Source organism: Anopheles stephensi, chromosome X (assembly GCF_013141755.1).
Source record: "Anopheles stephensi strain Indian chromosome X, UCI_ANSTEP_V1.0, whole genome shotgun sequence".
Classification (NCBI taxonomy): domain Eukaryota; kingdom Metazoa; phylum Arthropoda; class Insecta; order Diptera; family Culicidae; genus Anopheles; species Anopheles stephensi.
Window position 1 is genome coordinate 3,567,795 of NC_050201.1, and position 18,597 is coordinate 3,586,391.

The 18,597-nt window shown below is 46.9% G+C and overlaps 4 protein-coding genes across 16 annotated transcripts; 2 read left to right on the plus strand and 2 right to left on the minus strand.

The window, feature by feature from the left end:
• Positions 1–81: 81 nt before the first annotated feature.
• On the plus strand, positions 82–2,239 carry LOC118504601 (zinc finger protein 624-like). Of its 2 annotated transcripts, XM_036039280.1 has the most exons (5): positions 82–124; positions 188–547; positions 623–1,280; positions 1,350–1,572; positions 1,788–2,239. In XM_036039280.1, the coding sequence occupies exons 2-5, from the start codon at positions 398–400 to the stop codon at positions 2,014–2,016; spliced, it is 1,260 nt and encodes a 419-aa protein (XP_035895173.1). In that variant the 5' UTR covers positions 82–124; positions 188–397; the 3' UTR covers positions 2,017–2,239. The 2 variants fall into 2 exon arrangements, with proteins under 2 accessions (XP_035895173.1, XP_035895162.1); XM_036039269.1 differs by having other exon boundaries at positions 117–547.
• LOC118504631 (prostaglandin reductase 1-like) lies at positions 1,707–3,422 on the minus strand. Its single transcript, XM_036039353.1, has 2 exons — positions 3,265–3,422; positions 1,707–3,198 (listed from the first exon to the last, which is right to left on the minus strand). Exons 1-2 carry the CDS (start codon positions 3,266–3,268, stop codon positions 2,159–2,161), a joined length of 1,044 nt encoding a protein of 347 aa, XP_035895246.1. The 5' UTR covers positions 3,269–3,422; the 3' UTR covers positions 1,707–2,158.
• Positions 3,423–4,840: 1,418 nt separating this feature from the next.
• LOC118504674 (prostaglandin reductase 1-like) lies at positions 4,841–6,359 on the minus strand. Of its 2 annotated transcripts, none has more exons than XM_036039481.1 (2): positions 5,940–6,359; positions 4,841–5,859 (listed from the first exon to the last, which is right to left on the minus strand). In XM_036039481.1, exon 2 carries the CDS (start codon positions 5,852–5,854, stop codon positions 4,976–4,978), a length of 879 nt encoding a protein of 292 aa, XP_035895374.1. In that variant the 5' UTR covers positions 5,855–5,859; positions 5,940–6,359; the 3' UTR covers positions 4,841–4,975. The 2 variants fall into 2 exon arrangements, with proteins under 2 accessions (XP_035895374.1, XP_035895363.1); XM_036039470.1 differs by having other exon boundaries at positions 5,945–6,352.
• A 619-nt stretch (positions 6,360–6,978) lies between these two features.
• On the plus strand, positions 6,979–18,216 carry LOC118504638 (protein Mo25). 11 transcript variants are annotated; one of them, XM_036039404.1, is made up of 8 exons: positions 11,190–11,314; positions 11,375–11,396; positions 11,897–12,292; positions 14,513–14,629; positions 14,703–14,845; positions 14,915–15,248; positions 15,323–15,427; positions 15,492–18,216. In XM_036039404.1, exons 3-8 carry the CDS (start codon positions 12,164–12,166, stop codon positions 15,672–15,674), a joined length of 1,011 nt encoding a protein of 336 aa, XP_035895297.1. In that variant the 5' UTR covers positions 11,190–11,314; positions 11,375–11,396; positions 11,897–12,163; the 3' UTR covers positions 15,675–18,216. The 11 variants fall into 11 exon arrangements, with proteins under 11 accessions (XP_035895278.1, XP_035895259.1, XP_035895267.1 ...); XM_036039385.1 differs by lacking the exons at positions 11,190–11,314; positions 11,375–11,396 and adding an exon at positions 6,979–7,060; XM_036039366.1 differs by lacking the exons at positions 11,190–11,314; positions 11,375–11,396 and adding an exon at positions 7,068–7,261.
• The last annotated feature ends 381 nt before the right edge of the window (positions 18,217–18,597 follow it).

An 18,597-nucleotide genomic window follows, 5' to 3' on the forward strand; every position in this document is an offset into this window, starting at 1 on the left:
GAATCGAGCCACACAGTATAAACCGTTTCAATTGACCGTTTGAGCCGTTTCGAACCGGAAAGCCAATGTCATAAACATCTGTTTGACAGTTGAGTGCAGAAATTGATTGTTTGTTTATTTATCGGTATGGCTATTTCCCTTAAATTGATTTTAATTAAATCCGGTTAAATTATCTGGTGTTTTGTAGGTCCAAATCATCTACACGTCCTTTACTTAGCTGCACCATTCAAATGTACTTTCCGGCTCGCGGCAAACGCCGACAGTTGCCATCCTTAAACAGGGACATGCGCGCAAACATAAGCTGGACTGAAAACGGATAGTGAAGGAGCATGGAAACCAGTGGTATGATAGTGTGTCTGTGTTTTTCTGGCGGTGTTGTGGCAATCTTTAGGACACAATGGACCCTCCGAACAGCAGAAACGCAATCAACGATCCCAACCAGTGCAGACTGTGCATGCGAGTGTGTGACGACAACTTTCTCGAGTACATCTTCACCGACAAGGAGTACAGCATTGCACATCAAATATTTGAATGCACCTCGATACGCGTGAGTATGGTCGGAATCGGTGCAGTCGCGCACATGGTGCTGTACTTATAGTACCCATCCTCATATCGCTTACAGGTTACCAAGCAGGACAATCTGACCAAAATATGTAAAAACTGCGCCTCGCTCCTGTTCCTGACGACGGAGTTTCGCAACGCGTGCTTCAAAACCAATCGCCTACTGATGGAAGACTTCGTGATACTGGAGCTCGGTGATTGGGCGTCCGATCGGAACCAGCTGCTTCTGCGGGAATGCGAAAACTTTATCGTACGGCACAAGCAGCAGGTGGACTATCTGTACGCCAGCATCGTCGTGCACAGTGAGCAGTATCTGGACGGATCCCTTGCAATCGGTACGGAACTGTTCGGTGAGGATGGACAACAAGCGGAGCGGCGAGACAGGAAGGGTGGGCCGGAAAAGACGAACTTGCAGCCGCCGAAACCGGACGGATCGGATGGTTTTGCCCGGTTACAGCAGTGCGAACCGGATCCGGAAATTTTGATGGAAATTACAAAGTTTCTCGAAGAGCAAACACCTACCCAGCAGGACGATCTGCTCGAACATACAAACACCCACGGGCAGTACGTTTCGACAAAGTTGCAAGCGACCGGTGATCAAAGCGAACCCGAGCTGGCGGTCGTCAAAAAATCTGCCAAACGCACCAAGGTCACGTGCCACATTTGCGGCAAGCAGTACGACAATTGGAAGCTGAAAACCCATCTCAACGAACATGAAAGTAGGTAATGAGTGGGTTCGGGTTTTTGTACCATCGTATTACATTGCCCCCCTCCTTGTTCGTTGGCAGATATACGTCCGTATGCTTGCGATCAGGAAGGATGCAGCAGCACCTTTACCGGGTTGGTTCTTTTAAATCGACATAAAAAATTGTGGCACACCGACTACTTCTACGCGGTGTGTAATGTTTGTGGCAAGAAGTGTAAAACGCAGGGTATCTACAAAACGCACCTCACGTACCATGAGGAACCGAAAATACCGTGCACGGTGTGCGGTAAGCTGATGCGTAACAAGTGAGTAGGGTAGATGCATTTGAAGGGTTCGGTATCATACAATGGAACTTTTGAATCATTCGGTGGAATGTTTCAACGGTGGATAGTGGAATATTGCAAGTTGCAAACATTCCTCTAACTGCATGCAAGGCCCATTAAATGATTCAAAAAAGCCCCTGTTTTGGTCTTTATTTCCAACAGATTGTACAACCATTTCCTTTCCCCCCCCCTTTCAGACGAGCAATCTGGAAGCACATGAAAACGCACAGTAACGACCGGAAGCACGTGTGCGGTGTGTGCAATAAAAAGTTCACCATTGCCTACACGCTCCGGGTGCATATGCGCATACACACGAACGACAAACCGTATCCTTGTGCGAAGTGTGATAAACGGTTTCAGTATAAGTGTTTGCTGAAGAACCACCACCAACGGTACCATCGGGAGGATGGCTCCAAACAGGCCTAGGACGTGAAACTTCCGGGACAAAGTCCTTCTCCCTAACATCTAATCGTACCCGTGCTATTGTACACAATCAATTCCTCTACCAGCATCCATGGTTATTATTATTTTACAATCGCGTGATACAGTATCCTTAATCGACGGGGTTTTAGATCTTTACCACCGCCTTACCAGTATTGCCACCGCGCAACATATCAATAAAAGCATCCGGCATCTTGTCGAACCCTTCGGTGATCGTTTCCTGGTACGCAAGCCGTCCTTCCCGTATCAATTGCAGGTTCGCCTCGATGCCCTCCATCCACCGATCGTTCCACCGCCACACCAGAAATCCTTCCATACGCAGCTGCTTAAACACGAACTGGCGCTGCGGATCGGTAACCTTGCCCACGGCACTGTTATAGTTGGAAATCGCACCGCACACCGCAATCCGGCCGTAAACGTTCATCTGCTTCAGCACCGTCTCGGTAATGTCCCCACCGACATTATCGAAGTAACAATCGACCCCGTTCGGTGCAACGGTCTTCAGCTCGGCGTACACGTTGTTTCGCTTGTAGTTGATCGTCCCGTCGAATCCGAGGTCCTGCTCCAACCACTTACACTTGGCATCCGAACCGGCAATTCCGATCACACGGCAGCCCAGCTGTTTCCCGATCTGGCCCACCACACTGCCGACCGCACCGGCCGCACCGCTCACCACAATCGTTTCCCCTCGTTTCGGTTGGCAAAGCTCGCGCAGCCCAAAGTGAGCCGTATTGCCCGGCATACCCAGCACACCCAACCCAAGGCTGCGGGGCAACGGTCCAAAGTCGGGCAGTACGTAGGGTTTATCCTTTTCCAACGCCGCCGGATCACACACCGTATGCGTACGCCAGCCGAACTGGCCGAAAACGCTAGCCCCGACCGGAAACTGATCGTTCGCGCTGCGCGTTACCCGCGCTATCTGGCCACCGATCATGAGCGAACCTTCCGGGTACGCCAGCATGTACGGGCGCATGTACGGATCGACGGAAAGATATTCGGCTTGGGCGAGAAATTCTCCGTCGCGCAGTGACGCTGGGATTGGTTCCGTTTCGAGCCGGAAGTTTGCGTGCGACGGTTCCCCTTTGAACGTTTTCGCGTAAATCCATTTGCGGGCCAGTGCCGCATCGCTGGAATAGCAACGACGGGCAATGTGCTTCCAAAGCATTGCTGCAATACAGAGAGGAAAATTGATTAAATCACACACACATTTCACGTGAAATGCGCTTTTCTTACTCATTTTCGAGGTGATTCGTTTGAAATACAAAATGCCGGGCGCAATTGTCTTGGCTGATAAACAAGGACAAATAAACCGGACTGACAATTCGTATTGGTGTTGGCCGTTCCGGTTCGAACCTAGCAAAAAAGGTTCCGAATACTCGAGAACTCGAGACTCGACTCGGGAAGGCCACCTCTCTCCCCCCCCCCCCCCCCCTGACAACATTTGTTAGGCACTGTAGGATTTACGCCTGAATGTATGCAATCCGCAAGTACACGTTGCGAAAGCTTCACAGTGTGCTTTCAGTGTGGTCAAAAATGGTTGAATAAAGTCGAATGAAATATTGCTTATTATTCGATTAAATCCCTTTCCCTCTATCCTGACCTTTTATATTGGGTTACAGGAGCTATGTAATAATTTTTGGTCATGCTAGGAGTGACCAATCAGGCTTACAACATACACGGTGTTCCCGGACTGGAACGGAACATTGGTTCGATGGATACTGGTTAACGGGCATATATATTCAGAAAACGAGGAAAAATAAGAATATCAACATTTCAAATCACGGTAAAAGACTCGAGAAGGCCCCCCCTAGAATCTTTTGTGTGCAGCACTGTGGCCTGTCATTTTTGTTGTACAGTGGGCTTTCTGTATGGTCAAAACCCATTTCATGTAAACATTGTGCATTGTTCCTTAATACTGTTAATAGACAGCGAGTAGAACTTGATAAAACACATTGTAACAAGTGGTTTGAGATTATGTTATTCTTATGTTTCCTCCTTTGCTGAATATCAATGCAAGGTAACAAGTATTCATCGAATTACTGTTCCGTTACCGTCCGAGAACGCCGTGCATGTTTTAGGCCCGATTGTTCACCCCTAGTGCGACTGAAAACTAGTACGAAGCCCCTGTAACCCAAAATGAATGGTAGGGTTAGCGGAGAGGGGGTTTTAATCAAATAATAACAATATTTTATTCGACTTTCTTCAACCAATTTTGACCACACTGAAAGCACACTGAAAGCTCACTGTGAAGCTCTCGCAACGTGTACTGCGGATTGCATACCTTTAGGCGTAAATCCTACAGCGCCTAACAAATTTTGTCAGGGGGGGGCCTTCTCGAGTCTTTTACCCAAATCACTTCTTACAATGCATATTATCATGCTCTACTCGCTATTAACAGTATTAAGGAGCAATGCACAATGTTGTTATCAAACGAGTTATGACCATACAAAAATCCCACTGTGCCATAAAAATGACAGGCCACAGTACTGCACACAAAAGGGGGGGCTTTCTCGAGTCTTACCATAAACCATAAAATGATGGAAAAATGTATTTACATTCATTATATTCAAATAGGTTCTTTTGCACCCCAGGTTCAAGTTCCGCTCCTTTTTTCCCATCACTAGTTCGTATCTGTCAAAGGAAGGAATCGTGGCGTGGGGCGCGAGAAATGATAACGAAATTCAGCTGCCGGTGTTTGTGATAATGACCCGAAAAATTTAGCTCTCGAAACAAATCCTTATCTGTAGCGATAAGGGCGTTACCTAAGTAGTGTTTCTGTTATTGCTTTAGAAGAAAATTAGATTAAAAATTATTTGAAAATTTCGTTTATTTTATTTTTATTTGAAAAAATGCATCAACTTCCGGTCCATAAGTCCATCTTTTAAAAGGCACAATTTTAAGTGTTTTTTTTTCTTTAATTTTCATCTGAATTTAATTCAGCGCATCAAACTTTAACAACCGCTTTCCCAACATTTCCACCCTTCATCATGTCTATGAACGCCTGTGGCATATTCTGGAAACCCTCGGTAACCGTTTCCCGCACCTTCAGCTTGCCCTCCCGGATCCACCGGCAGTTCTGCTCGATACCCTCAAACCACCGATCGGTCCACCGGTGCACACTGAACCCTTCCTGCATCAGCTGTTTCCACACGAAATCAAGCTGCGGATCGACCACCTGTACCGGCCGATCGTTGTACATCGAAATCGTGCCACACACGGAAATCCGTCCGAAAGGTTTCATCTGTCCCTTTACCGCCGAGGAAGTTTGCCCCCCGACATTGTCGAAGTAACAGTCCACGCCGTCCGGTGCTAGCGCCTTCAACGCTTCGCCAATATTCTCCTCCTTGTAGTTAATCGTACCATCGAAACCGATCTCCCGCAGCCAATCGCACTTTTCACGCGTCCCCGCTATGCCGATCACCCGGCATCCCTTAATCTTACCGATCTGGCCCACCATACTACCGACCGCACCGGCCGCACCACTAACCACCACCGTTTCACCCGGCTGTGGTTTACAAATCTCCAGAAAGCCAAAGTACGCCGTATTGCCGACCGTACCGAGCGCACCCATACCGAGCGAAATGGGCAGCGGGCCAAAGTCTGGCAACACGTACGGTTTTCGCGTTTCGAACGCGTCCGGATTGCACACGGAAATGGTACGCCAGCCGACCTGCGCGAATGCGTACGATCCAACCGGAAAGTTGGCGTGCCGGCTTTCAATCACCTCACCGACCTGGCCACCGATCATGGTGCTGCCGGTGGGAGCGTTCAGCGTGTAGATGCGCATGTACGGATCCACGCTCAGGTACATGGCACGGATCATAAATTCTGAAATGAAATGTTCATAAGAAGGTTAGCAAGCTAACAGGGGGGGCAGATGGTTTAAAGAAAAAAAAAAACGACTGTACCTAACCTCCATCCTGTAGCTGCGGTACCGGTTCCTCCACCAGCTGGAAGTTTTCCAACGATGGCTCATTGACGAACGGCTTCGCGTAGATCCACTTCTGGGCTGTGTGCACGGGCATGGTTGTTTGGAGATTTCGTTGGTCGGCTACGAGCCTTCTGTGTGTCGTTGAGTTACGAATCGCGTCGAACCGATGTCTTCTTCAAGCGGCAGCTTGTGAAACAGTGAACCATTCGACAGGTAACGATAACGATTGAGAGTTGTCTCCACTTATCTACAATATGCAAACGGAACCAGGTTCTCTTTTACATCCAACAAAGCTTTCTATTCCTTTATAGGGCGTGCAATCAGTAGATAATTGCTATCTTCTGCTGTTTATTGGTTTGTTTGTTTTTTTGTTGCTGAACCGATTGTTTTGTCACTTCTGTCAATATCATAAGCCCGCGTCTACACATTGCCGAACAGATGACTAGCTGTCAATATATTTTATTTATTTATTTTATAAAATTCCACACAATCGAAGAAAGCGGCTGAGAATGGAAGATTGTTCTCAGAAATCATGGACAATAGATCATTCGAACTTCTGTTTTTGAGAGTTTTCAATGCGAAATGGCAAACGAAGAACCACATTAATTCAAGCAGCTCTTTCTGTGGAAACTAGCACTAATTCGCCCCGCCGGCAACAATGAACCGTTTCGACCTATCGAAACGCTCCACTCAAGGGTTTGTGTCTCGGGATGGAGAGCCACATACCGAAGAAGAAAAGAAAGCCTAACAGGTGGCGCTACTACAAAAAAACGCAACACAGATGGCAATCTCATCAACCCAGTACTCCCTGATTTGTTTGTTGGCGGGTTTTTGTTGTAAAAGATTTGACATTGAACCCGTTTTTAATTTGCAACCGTAAAAAATGGTTTAATTGCAAGCATTGCAAAAGAGGAACCAGCTAACCCCTTGCGCACGAAACGTTTACAAGAATTTTATTTAAAAAAAGAAAACAAAAAAATCCTCCATCTGCGGGCTGATATGATGGACCGAGCCCACAGTGCAAAGGCATTGACTCACTTGTGCAGAAGCACGGCCATCCAGTATGTCTTGCTAGCTGACGTACTTCGGCTCTGGCAGGTATGTGATGCGTTTGTGTGTTTGTGTATGTGTGTGTTTCGATCTCATCGTCCTTTAGACACATTATTTTCGTCGGTCGTCGTGTGCGGGTAGCCCAGCGCCAACCAGTGCCAAACCACAGTGTTGTGAATGTGTTGCCCCGATCCGGTCCGACAAAACCAGCGGCGGTGGGTTATGGTCTCGTGCTACACTTTCTAGATGGTGAATAAATATATATATATATATATATATGTACACATATATGCTGCGCCAACCAAGTGAAACCACCAAGTTTCGGTAGCAGTCGCACGTACGGGTGCGTACGTGTGCGGTGCGTGCCCACTATCATTTAGCGTGTGGTTTGTGAAAAGTGGCACCGTGTCGCGCTCTCGTCGTGACACAATCGTAAAATTATTGACAAAAAGACGAATAGAAAAAAATAGAGCAAGTTCGGGATTGCGAGAGAGCGAGAGAGAGAGAGCAAGTGCGCGCACTTCAGCAAGAGCAAAATGACAGCAAAAAAAAAACACCTCCAATAGAATCTCCAACTGTGTGTGTTTGTGTGTTGTTTGTGTGGCTGTGTGTGTGTGCGGCCGCATTATAGAGAGTGCACGTGTATAGGTGTATTATTAAATGTCCACTACGACGTGTGGCGGAAGTGATCATTTTTTGTTCTGTTGAAGAGGTTTTTGTGTACGCAACAATACAATTAGAGGACAAACAAAAAGGAAAAAAAGGCCGTCTACCGTAAACACACACGTACTAGACCGGTCGCAGACGGGTGCACATTATTTGGTAGGGTCCAGGACAAAAAAAAAACAGATTTGATATCATCGAACGCCGCCCCATATTATACACTGTGGATGGGCACGACAAGAGGAAGTCACAGATAAGCAGGCGATCCGGTGCTTCCAACACGAACCGAAGACACATACAAAGATCGACAAAGAGCGCATCCGCGATATTCTAGTGGTCATCATCTTCCTTCAGTTTTATTACAAAATAATGAGTCGGGCTTTCGGGTTCGAAAATCGACGGCTCGTTAGGCACCCCTGAACATCACCTTTGGTTGTACACCGAGCCTAACACCGACGGAGAGGGCACGCGCGCGAGAGAGAGAGAGAGAGAAGGAGGCAGAGAAAAACCAACACATTTCAACTCAACAGCATGGAAAAAAAATCGACATCCATACTTCAATCAAATCGCATCCCCCCCCCCCTCCCCAAAAAAAAAGGTTCCTGTTTGCGTTCCTTTTGTAATTCTTAAATTGCGCCCTCTTCATCGCGCTGTCTCCCGACACGACGACGACTACCTGCTCCACAATCAACACACTATTGTGGATCCATCCTTGAAAAAGGCCACGAATGACACCGTTACTGAGCGGGAAGATAGAGATAGCAAGGGCACTCCGTCTCTCACTCGTGTCTGCTCGCTGCCACCTGCTAGCAGTCCCTTCGTTTCAACCCGGCATGCGACAGCTCATCAGCGGGCACGATTCCACCCATACCAACGCTTTCGGATGACAATTTCTCTCGATCCTGTCGGTTACTTCCCCCTCCACCCATTTCCTTCTCCCCGCCCTGTAACCCCCCCCCCCTTTCGTCACACGATCGAGTGGGATTTGAATTGCGTCAATCGGGCCGTGCGCTGCCATGGAACAGCTGATTTGCATAAGCCACAAACAACAGGTCATATGATCAAAAATTTGCTCCGTTTGTTTGATCGAAGTAGTAATGTAGGGCTGGTGGCGCTGTATTTGTTTTGTGCTGGTCGCAGACGGAAACAACTAACTCACGGACATTCTACAGTCGAGCGCACGCTCTGGTTGGAAGCGGGAAGGAAGGATGCAACAGATATGGCCACATATAAATAAACGCTCGATGAGTCTTTTCTTTTCTTTGGTGCCTAAAATTAACCGGCCCACAAAATTGGTCGACGGTAAACATTGTTTCGTGTCTGGTTTCTGGTAGCCCGAGGAACCAAGAGGAGACTGAAAGTTGGCCTGCCATTGATGGGTTCCTAGATTTGTTTCCTGTTGCTGGATAGTTAGTCCTGCGTCTAGAAATGAACAAAGCCTAGCTGACACCCAAACATCTATCAACTGAAATTCTAGCGATGGGAATATCGTTCCGAACTTGCTAGGTTCGTTCCGCTCCTTTAATGAAACTTCTTCCACAGGATCTGAACGTCTTTATCTGGCATTTCTGGCTTCCTTGACTTGATTTTACCCGTATAGAGATGAACAAAGTCCAACTGACTCCCAATCATCTATCAACTGAAATTCTAGCGATGGAAATATCGTTCCGAACCTGCTAGGTTCGTTCCGTTCCTCCAATGAAACTTCTTCCACAACCCTTGGAAGTCTTTATCTGGCAATTCTGGCTTCCTTGACTTGAATTTACGCGTATAGAGATGAACAAAGTCTAGCTGACTCCCAAGCCTCCATCTTGTGATGGGCATATATTTCTGAACCTAGGTTCGTTCCGTTCCTTCTTGTGAGTAATCGACGCTACTACCAACAAACAATCGGGCCTTGCCTTAATTCGTTTAAGCAGAATAAATGAGGTAGACAATAAAAGCAATCTACTACGTCTGATTGTTGTTCTATCTTGAATCGCACATTGCTTTAAACAGGGAGACACTTGTTTTATGTTCTGAGAATACATGGAACAGAGACAGTTGCTGCCGCAGTGTAAATCTCTCTAAGCCAATCAACCAACCAGAGAGATCCTGCGACAGTATGGATTACGGCCGACTAAGTCGCAACACCACTGTGCCAAACTGTAATTTTCAGCAAGGTCCCCCAGGGATAGGTTTACCGAATGCCTCATGTGGCTTACATACCGGGAATCCGAGGGACATTAAGACAAAAATATCTCAAACGATTTTGTGTCTTAAACTAACCCGCTACATCATCAAAACAACCCATTATTGTCCGCTTAACCGAATAGTTTATGTGCGACAGTATGAAGAAACCTTCGTTGCAAACCACTTTTTGAATAACCCATGGCATTCTGACAAAACAGTGCCCCCGACCATCCCGGCACACGTGGCATGTGGGAAGATGTGGGAAGAGATGGTAACAGACAGACGCTACCCTCATTACACCCCAATTACCAGGAAGCGATGTAATAGCTTTGGCACACATTTGCGAAATACTTTCCCTGACGTCATCGATGTCGCGCTTGTGCATTGTGTGTGACGTAGCGCCTAGCTATCTGTGTTGGTTCATGCTGATGGTCCAAAAGAAGAAAGATGAGTTGGATGTACACTAGTGTGCCCCGCTGCTGCTGCTGCGCAGAACGATCGATGGTTGCGCTCCGTTCTTTTAACCTTCAGTCGGCAGAAAACCGCAAATTTTATCGAGCGTCGAGGGAACGGCCGGCCCGATCGCAAAGGGAAAGGAACACGGTTCGATCAGACTCCGTGCACTGCCGGCCAATATCCAATCGGAAAATGAAAAATGAAAAACGCGTCGATTTCGAGCAAGAGAAATCGGACAGCACACCCGACCACATTGGGGTGACTTCCGGTAGAGTCGGTCGGTGCGGGCGGCGATGCGAATCGAAACCGTTGCACACAGCCCAATCGCGTCCGTGGGTTAAGCCCCAATTTTGCTATCGCTGCTGGTGGCGATTGTTCACTTCCTTTTCCCGATGGTGCAGTAGTATCGGGGCACAGAGATGTCGAAAGTCAGCGCAAGAAGAAGTACAGTACATTGCCTGTAGAGCAGCAGGGCCAAAGTACATCGTGACGCGTTCTTTGATTCGAAAAACGCTTCCTTTTCCTTATTGCTGACTCTCTCTCTTTCTCTCTCTCCCCACTAACACGTGCCATCATGTGGGTGCCTCGCTTTTGATCATGGGGTAGCATTGATTGTGAATGCTGTTAGGCAAACTATTAGTCATCAGCTACCTCGCGCCAAGCGATAAGCTTGCTGACGCCTCTTGGACGCGGTTGGTATCGCGAACGCGAATCGAGAAAAGCGGGTCGTTTTGGGGTAACACACACACACACGCTCCGAGCGTTATCGGTACCACCTTACCTCACCCACAACAAGTCGAGAGCGCACCTTAGCCAGTCCAGGGACTATCGTCCACGGGGAAATTGGAAAATAAAACAACCCCGAACAGAAGCCAGCGTGTGAGTAACGAGGGCAATAGGTGAAACGCATAAGCAGCCAGCTCGTGAGCCTCTGTGGACAAAAGTCAACCGCTTCTCACAACAACAGAGCTGATAAGAGGGTGTAAACTGTACGTGTTGGGTGCTGGCAAGGTACTCTCGGAATAATAGTTCGTTTAGCGAAGCCATAACGTTGTTTTCATTATTTTTCAGCTATCGCGTCGCCACGGGATCGGTAAGATCTCCCAATAGCTATTGTTGTGTCCTCTATCAAGGTTCTAGTCCTTGCATCGCAAGGGCGCTTTATCCCAGGTTCCAAGGAGGTTGTCAGATTAGATTGAAGGTTATCACACAGACTCAACAACTAGTTAACGATTTGCGCCCCGAGTTAGCTGCTCTACTGTCGTCTAAATCACCTGAACCTAAGCTTCTGCTTTGACCGAAAAATAGTTCATCCCTCAATTCTAATAACGCCCCCAACCAGATAGCTGGGACGCCCGCCCGTTGTACCACGGCGTCGTCAGAAATCCAGCCACTTCAGCTGTTTGCGATCGATCCGGACACTGCGCTCGACAGTGCAGCGGCCGAACCGAGCTGCATTCTTGCATTGTGCATCGTGGTGAACGCTTCGGTGCGCGCATCTTCCATCCAAAACGGAAGCTTTAGCGTGTGGCTGATATCAGCATCAGAGCCACATCAACCACAACCTGCTTTTTCGTTTCTCACAATTTTCAGCATTCAAGTCCCGGTACACTCGCGAACTAAACTTTAATTCAGGCGTTTTGGTGTTAAATGTGGTTTAGCGTTTTGTGGTGATCTTTGTGTGTGTGTGTGTGTGAACAAGCCGATAAAAGTAGTGCGAGAGTTGTTAGTTGGACAAACAACGAAAAGAAACACGACCAAACCGTCACCGGAGGACGGAAGAGACACCGAGCACCGAGGCAGTGTTAAGCATCTGTTAGGCATCAGGCTCCAAAACCGCATTACACCACCGTCAGCACGATGCCACTGTTTGGAAAGTCCCAGAAAAGCCCCCAGGAGCTGGTGAAGGCGCTCAAGGAGGCTGTCAACTCGCTGGAGCGGGGTGACAAGAAGGCGGAAAAGGCACAGGAGGATGTCAGTAAGAATTTGGTAAGTTTCATGCGCGTCTAGACGTAGACAGTATCTTTGATAGTAAAAGACTTGTCAAATTAGAGAATCTAGGGGACCTGAAACCTCGCATTATCTCTTCTTGGCCTAACGACCTGTTGGGCCATGCCTACCATTTCTGGCTTACTAGAGTTAATGATACCAGGCGAGTTGGATAGTCAAGTCCACATTACGGGGGAACGGTCCGGATGGGATTTGAACCACGGTCCTGTAGTATGAAGACCGTTCTCGCCTCTACCACCGGTCTTGAAACCTTTTGTCCCATTGTCACCATCAAACTTTATCACTAATGGCGGACCATTGTGCAATATAGTTTACTTAAAGCTTAATCGAAATTAATCAGCACGATTTTAACGAGTAAACTATAAAAGTGGATATCCAAAGCCATTAATACCACACTCCACGGGGAGAGAAAAGATATTTCCAATCACTTTAATGCTTTGCGACTCTGCTCTGCTCTGCTGCTTCGATTTGCTGCTTTCAATTTACTGCCAAACCCGGTGTGCAGCTTTTCTCCAGATTGGTTTCGAGATGTGAAAACCCCTCGCACGCGCGCGTGTATGTGTGTAGCATTTATTTTGTTGCCTCTTTGAGTCTTCGGTTCCGGACTAGAAAACCCCTCTTTTTTACTCCGGGCACCCACACGTGGCTTTGGAAGATTTCTCCTGGTTTTCTCTATCGCTGCGACTCTCCAAGTTTTCCTTCCAAGTTCTCTTTGTTATGTATTTTATTGCCTTTGATAGTTGTTTGAAGACTTGAGGTTGAGATATTGCTACTAGTGTAAGTTCTTGCTAATGCTTGTTGCTAACGAGCGCAAGAGTTGCCCTGAAATCTCTGCAAGAGTGGCTTGATGAATCACAGATCCCCGTAGCGTCCAGGTAATGCAAAACCCACCTCTGGTGACTCACGACTTGAGCTCAGACTTCCCCCGGCTGACGTTTGCCTTACGGGTATCGGATCTTCAGCTTCCCGGAGAGTAACGGTCTGTCTGACGCGCGTCTAAACGAGCTTCTTGTCTCGGGGGAGAACGACCCTACGGAGCTCTGTGGGGAGAGGAAGGGGAGGTAGTTAAGAAAAGGCGAAGAAGAAGGTGGGTTTATTTTTACCCACCACTTAGTGCGTGTCTTGCATACCACGCAAAATCACGTCTGCGCGACCCGGTCCGGCCGGTGACCGGTGACTCACGCACAGGCTCACCTCCTGTTCCGGTACAAACTTTGCGCAAGGTAACGTCGGGACCATAGCCCACTTTAATGTTTGTTTTGTACAGGTTGGGTGCAAAACTACAGGGTTTGGATTGATTACTGATCTATGAGTGGCAGAGGACGTCCGAGTGATATGGGTATGATGATAAGCGGATCGATGTTATTTCTGGGAAGATCTAAGCTGAGATCTTTCTCCTGCATCAAGAGACAATTCTCGAGAAATTAAGCCAAACAGTAAGCTGACCATTTGTTGACGCTACGTAAAACTGGCGGTGACCTGAAAGAAGGGCATAGGAGATGCGCTTGTACCCGTCAGATGTATAAACATTGCCGCTGACGTATGCAGAAACGTGGATGCAACGGTTTTTGTTTTTCGCCGGCAGCTACCTTTAAGGCATTGAAACATGAACATTTGTTGTAAATATCCCCTTTGCTTGCTTTAACAACACGGATTCTAGCGGGCGCGCGCGTAAGATAATCCAAACAAAGTTTGCTGACTGAGCAGTAGCACTATTATCCAGTTATTAGAACCAGACCATGCACTCGCAGATGTTGGAGAGGTTCGGATTTGTAAAGTTCTGTTGGTGAGCCAACAGCGTCCGACACCACATGACATCACCCACAATAATCAGCTCGAACAATAAAATGTTCCTGGCGTACGGAAATGCGGATCGCCGAACGCTGGAAGTAGGAAGTAGGACTTGGAAAACAATTTAGTGCGTTGGAATTACTACCGCATTAACGAGAGCCTTGGCCTCCAACGTTCCACGCGGAGAATTCTTCGTAAGCGCATTGGTTGTTGCTCAAGTGCATCGTCAATGTTTGTTCAGTGAGGAATAGATATTTTGCATTTCCGTAACTACGTCTCTAGGAACATCCCCGATCTCTACTGCCATATGCATCTGTCAATAGTAGTGTTACGGCCTTAGTCTTCAAATTTGCATTCGATTGAATATCCGGAGTAACAGTTTTGCTTTAACCCCACTTTCTGTTGCAGGTATTGATCAAAAACATGCTATACGGTACATCAGATGCCGAACCGCAAACGGAAATTGTCGTCTCCCAGCTAGCCCACGAGCTGTACAGCACCAACCTATTGCTGCTGCTAATACAGGTAGCCATTACCAGGAAAATCCTGGACTCTGAAGGTTAACATGAAACTAATCACGTTTTCCTTCCGCTGCCAGAACCTAAATCGCATCGACTTCGAGGGTAAGAAGGATGTGGCGCAGATCTTCAACAATGTGCTCAGGCGACAGATCGGTACACGCTCGCCGACGGTGGAATACATCTGCACCAAGCCAGAAATATTGTTCACCCTGATGGCTGGGTAAAGTTCGCATGCCGCAAGCTTCTTCGGACGTGATCCTCCATTTTGTTGCCTTTTTTTTCATTTCAGCTACGAACATCAGGAGATCGCACTGAACTGTGGTACGATGTTGCGGGAGTGTGCCCGTTACGAGGCGCTCGCGAAAATAATGCTACACTCGGACGAGTTCTTCAACTTCTTCCGGTACGTCGAGGTGTCCACGTTCGACATTGCGTCCGATGCATTTTCCACGTTTAAGGAGCTGCTTACCCGGCACAAAATTTTGTGCGCCGAATTTCTCGAACAGAACTACGACAAGGTGTTCAACCATTACGAGCATCTGCTCAACTCGGAAAACTACGTAACGCGGCGGCAGAGCCTGAAGCTGCTCGGCGAACTGTTGCTCGACCGGCATAACTTCACGGTACGGCCATCTTGCTTGCTTGCTAGAGCGCTGTTCCACTTAACTTTAACTACATTTTTCCTACGACTGATTAGGTGATGACGAAGTACATCTCCAACCCAGACAACCTGAAGCTGATGATGAACATGCTCAAGGAGAAGTCACGCAACATTCAGTTTGAAGCGTTCCACGTGTTCAAGGTGCGGACCCTTCATCGCGATGTGTTGCCGGCCCTATCTAAACCTCCCATTTCGCTGCTTGCAGGTGTTTGTCGCGAATCCCAACAAACCAAAACCGATCCTGGATATACTGTTGCGCAACCAGGAAAAGCTTGTCGACTTCCTGACCCGCTTCCACACGGACCGTTCGGAGGACGAACAGTTTAACGACGAGAAGGCTTACCTGATCAAGCAGATCAAGGAGCTGAAACCGGCCCCGGATCAATAGTCGTGCGTTGCCGCTATCGTCGCCAGCACCACCACCACCACCACCTCCACCACCTCCTCGTCCACCACCACCAACAACACGATCGGCGGTACCGTCGCCATACTACAGTCGTAGTGGCTAGCCGATAATTCCTCCTACCCACTCCCCCCCCCCCCTCCCTATTGCACTCACGATCGGTGGTATTACCATCGTGCCTATGCTAGACGTGTGTCCGTGTGTGCGTGTGTGTGCGTCATTGTGGTGCGTCGTAGTATAAGTGAGGATACTTAACACAAAACCCTGTTCGCAATTCGCACTGGAAAGGATGTGCTGGAACCGTGGAATCAAGACTAGTGCAGGATCTGGATTGCAGTAATAATGAACACGACACGACACGGGGCCGGTTGTGTTGTGAGCTTCGATCTTGGACCCCGACTCGACCCCATTTCCGTAGCGCAAGTAGAACACGACCATCCCGCTCAAAAAAAAAAAAAGGGGGGTGGAGGGGACCCGGTCGTTACGCGAAACAAAATGCAACCGACTAGAACGAACGAACAGCGACACCTGTGTCGCTAATTAGGTCGACACTGTGTTCGACGAAATATGACGTGTGATAAAATAATCATTCTCTCCCGCTTCCGGCAAGAAGAAGTGAAAAGAAACAAAAACAACCTGCACGGAACGGAATGCAATTAACACCACAATATTGGGAAAACCGGAGGGTATGTTAAGCACAGGGTTAGAATGTACGAATGATATCGCCACGGTGGCCAGTGCAGGGCTCGCAAACGGGTTTGGACTTGATAGCTTTCGTTCCGGGAAAAAGGGGAAAAAAAAACATCTTCGGTTAAACGCTTTTCTTTTTCTATTTTTTAATTGCATATATTGCATCCTATTGGTTTAGCTTTTAGCTTAGGGTTAGTTTTGTACGATTCCGCCACCCTAAATACGATCAACTCCATCGCAATATGTGTTTAGTTTTTGTTTGTTTGTTTGTTTGTTTTTTGAGTCGTTCGTTAGACTGTGAGGATCATATGAGGATCAATTTTATGTTTACGTATGAGTGTGTCCGTGTGTGTGTGTGAAATTTTTGTGGCAAAATATGTTTTTGTTTTAAGAACATTTCCGTACTAGCGCTTTCAAACAAACAAACGAAAATTGCCTTTTTCCCCAGAAAAAAAAAAACACCTCCGAGGGCAATATATACATATATATATATACATAAACCTGTAGGGCATATAATTATGGCTGGAGTTTTTAGTAAGGAAAGTTATCTCTGATAGTGTTACATATATATATACATACATAAAAAATGTATATTTATATATTGTAAATAATTATATTCCACTTATATCGGTTCAATTACGCGATTCGCTAATCCCCTCGCCCGTGTTAGGAAGTTGCGCCGAGTCCCATTTAGCGTACAGGCGTGATCATAGATTTCCTCAGGTTATTTTTTGTTCATTTCCGGATAAATCGTCTTGCTATTGCGAGGTTTCCCCTAACCCAGGTTCAACATTGTAACACTATATTTAAACAGCATAAAACGCTCATCCGAGACATTGTCACAGTCGATCTCCGGTCTTGCCGTGTAAAGACTGGCACCGCAATTGCCTCAGCCACCGGACTACGCTAATTGAAAAATCGAGTTGGGATTTAACGGTGTTATATGCTTGTATTTCCATGTTGAAAAGGAGTAACGAGGTTGATTTCCATAAACCGTGTCGGACTTAACAATGCTCAACTGGTCTGAGGAACCCTGTATTTCTATAATAGCGCGCGCGCGCGAGTTTCCGGAGAAATGGTCGTGTGGTTTTTACTATACAGTCAACCCCTTGCTATAACGAACCCTTATCGGTAACCGAAAAAAGTCTGTTTAATAGAATTTTTAACGAAAAATGAAATAATCCGCAAATCCGATATCCTAAAAATGGTTTCCAATTGATGTATCAAGCATGAACAAATTTCTGGAGGCTATCCCTCTGCGACTTCCAGATCACCTGGATACATGAGATCCTCCTCTTCAGACTGTCAGCCTTTAACAGTTAACCAACCAAAAATGCTTCCAGTTTCCAACTGCGATGAATATTCATTATGATCCCCCCGTGGGGCGGCTGACTGTATAGATAATTGCTGCGCAACCATCACACACCGCTCCTAGACTCCTACGGCTGGCTAGACCAGTAGGCAAGTCTTTACCCAATCCAGCAACCTTTGCAACCTAGGATCTACCATTGTTCTGTGCTGCAAAATGCTTCGCCGTGTAGTAGAGAATAGAAAGGATCATAGTCGAAGGCACTGGTGGAACGGCGAGTAACGATGACCGTTGGAAAATAGCAATAACATCTCAGAGTAAAATACCTACAATAACTAGTTTAAAAAGAAAATCACAAGGTCAGCAACAAAAAACGAGGACGCTCCATGGTGGTCCGAAACAGGACAGCAATGAGACTTCCGAGACCCGAAGATAGAAGAAAGCAGAAGTAGTAGGATTTAAAAAAAACACACACACCCACACAATATTTCAAACACGAATAATAAGTTCCATGCCTATACACAAGCACCCGATTATGAGTTAAAAATGTTGTGAACCGGAATTTCGAATGGTGGACTAAGGTAAGGAAGAAAACTGATTGCCGAGACGCATATGCGTTAATGCGTTGGTATAGTTATTTGTTTCTTTCATATATACCACGCAAAAGCAAGAACGCTATCCATAGATGCATATATATATGGAATGTATATTACGTGACTGTTGGCATCGCAAAAATTTCGTTTGGGGTTTTATTCTTGTTTAATTTAAAATAATAATTTCGAACGGCGCGATCCGCATTAATTCGGTTATGAAAATGCGGCATGGCACGTACATAGAAGGATGGCCGGTTAGAAAGGTACTAGGTAGTAGGTTGGAGCATTAGTTTCGGCATAGATGATGCTGCTGATT

Bases quoted from the DNA above. Each gene is read 5' to 3' on its own strand.
- LOC118504601 (XM_036039280.1), top strand. From the start codon at position 398: ATGGACCCTCCGAACAGCAGAAACGCAATCAACGATCCCAACCAGTGC. The intron at 1,281-1,349 runs GTAGGTAATGAG...GTTCGTTGGCAG, and splicing joins CCATCTCAACGAACATGAAA to ATATACGTCCGTATGCTTGC. The intron at 1,573-1,787 runs GTGAGTAGGGTA...CCCCCCTTTCAG, and splicing joins GGTAAGCTGATGCGTAACAA to ACGAGCAATCTGGAAGCACA.
- LOC118504638 (XM_036039385.1), top strand. From the start codon at position 12,164: ATGCCACTGTTTGGAAAGTCCCAGAAAAGCCCCCAGGAGCTGGTGAAG. The intron at 15,249-15,322 runs GTACGGCCATCT...ACGACTGATTAG, and splicing joins TCGACCGGCATAACTTCACG to GTGATGACGAAGTACATCTC. The intron at 15,428-15,491 runs GTGCGGACCCTT...CGCTGCTTGCAG, and splicing joins AAGCGTTCCACGTGTTCAAG to GTGTTTGTCGCGAATCCCAA.
- LOC118504674 (XM_036039470.1), bottom strand. From the start codon at position 6,056: ATGCCCGTGCACACAGCCCAGAAGTGGATCTACGCGAAGCCGTTCGTC. The intron at 5,860-5,944 runs GTTAGGTACAGT...ATTTCATTTCAG, and splicing joins ACCGCAGCTACAGGATGGAG to AATTTATGATCCGTGCCATG.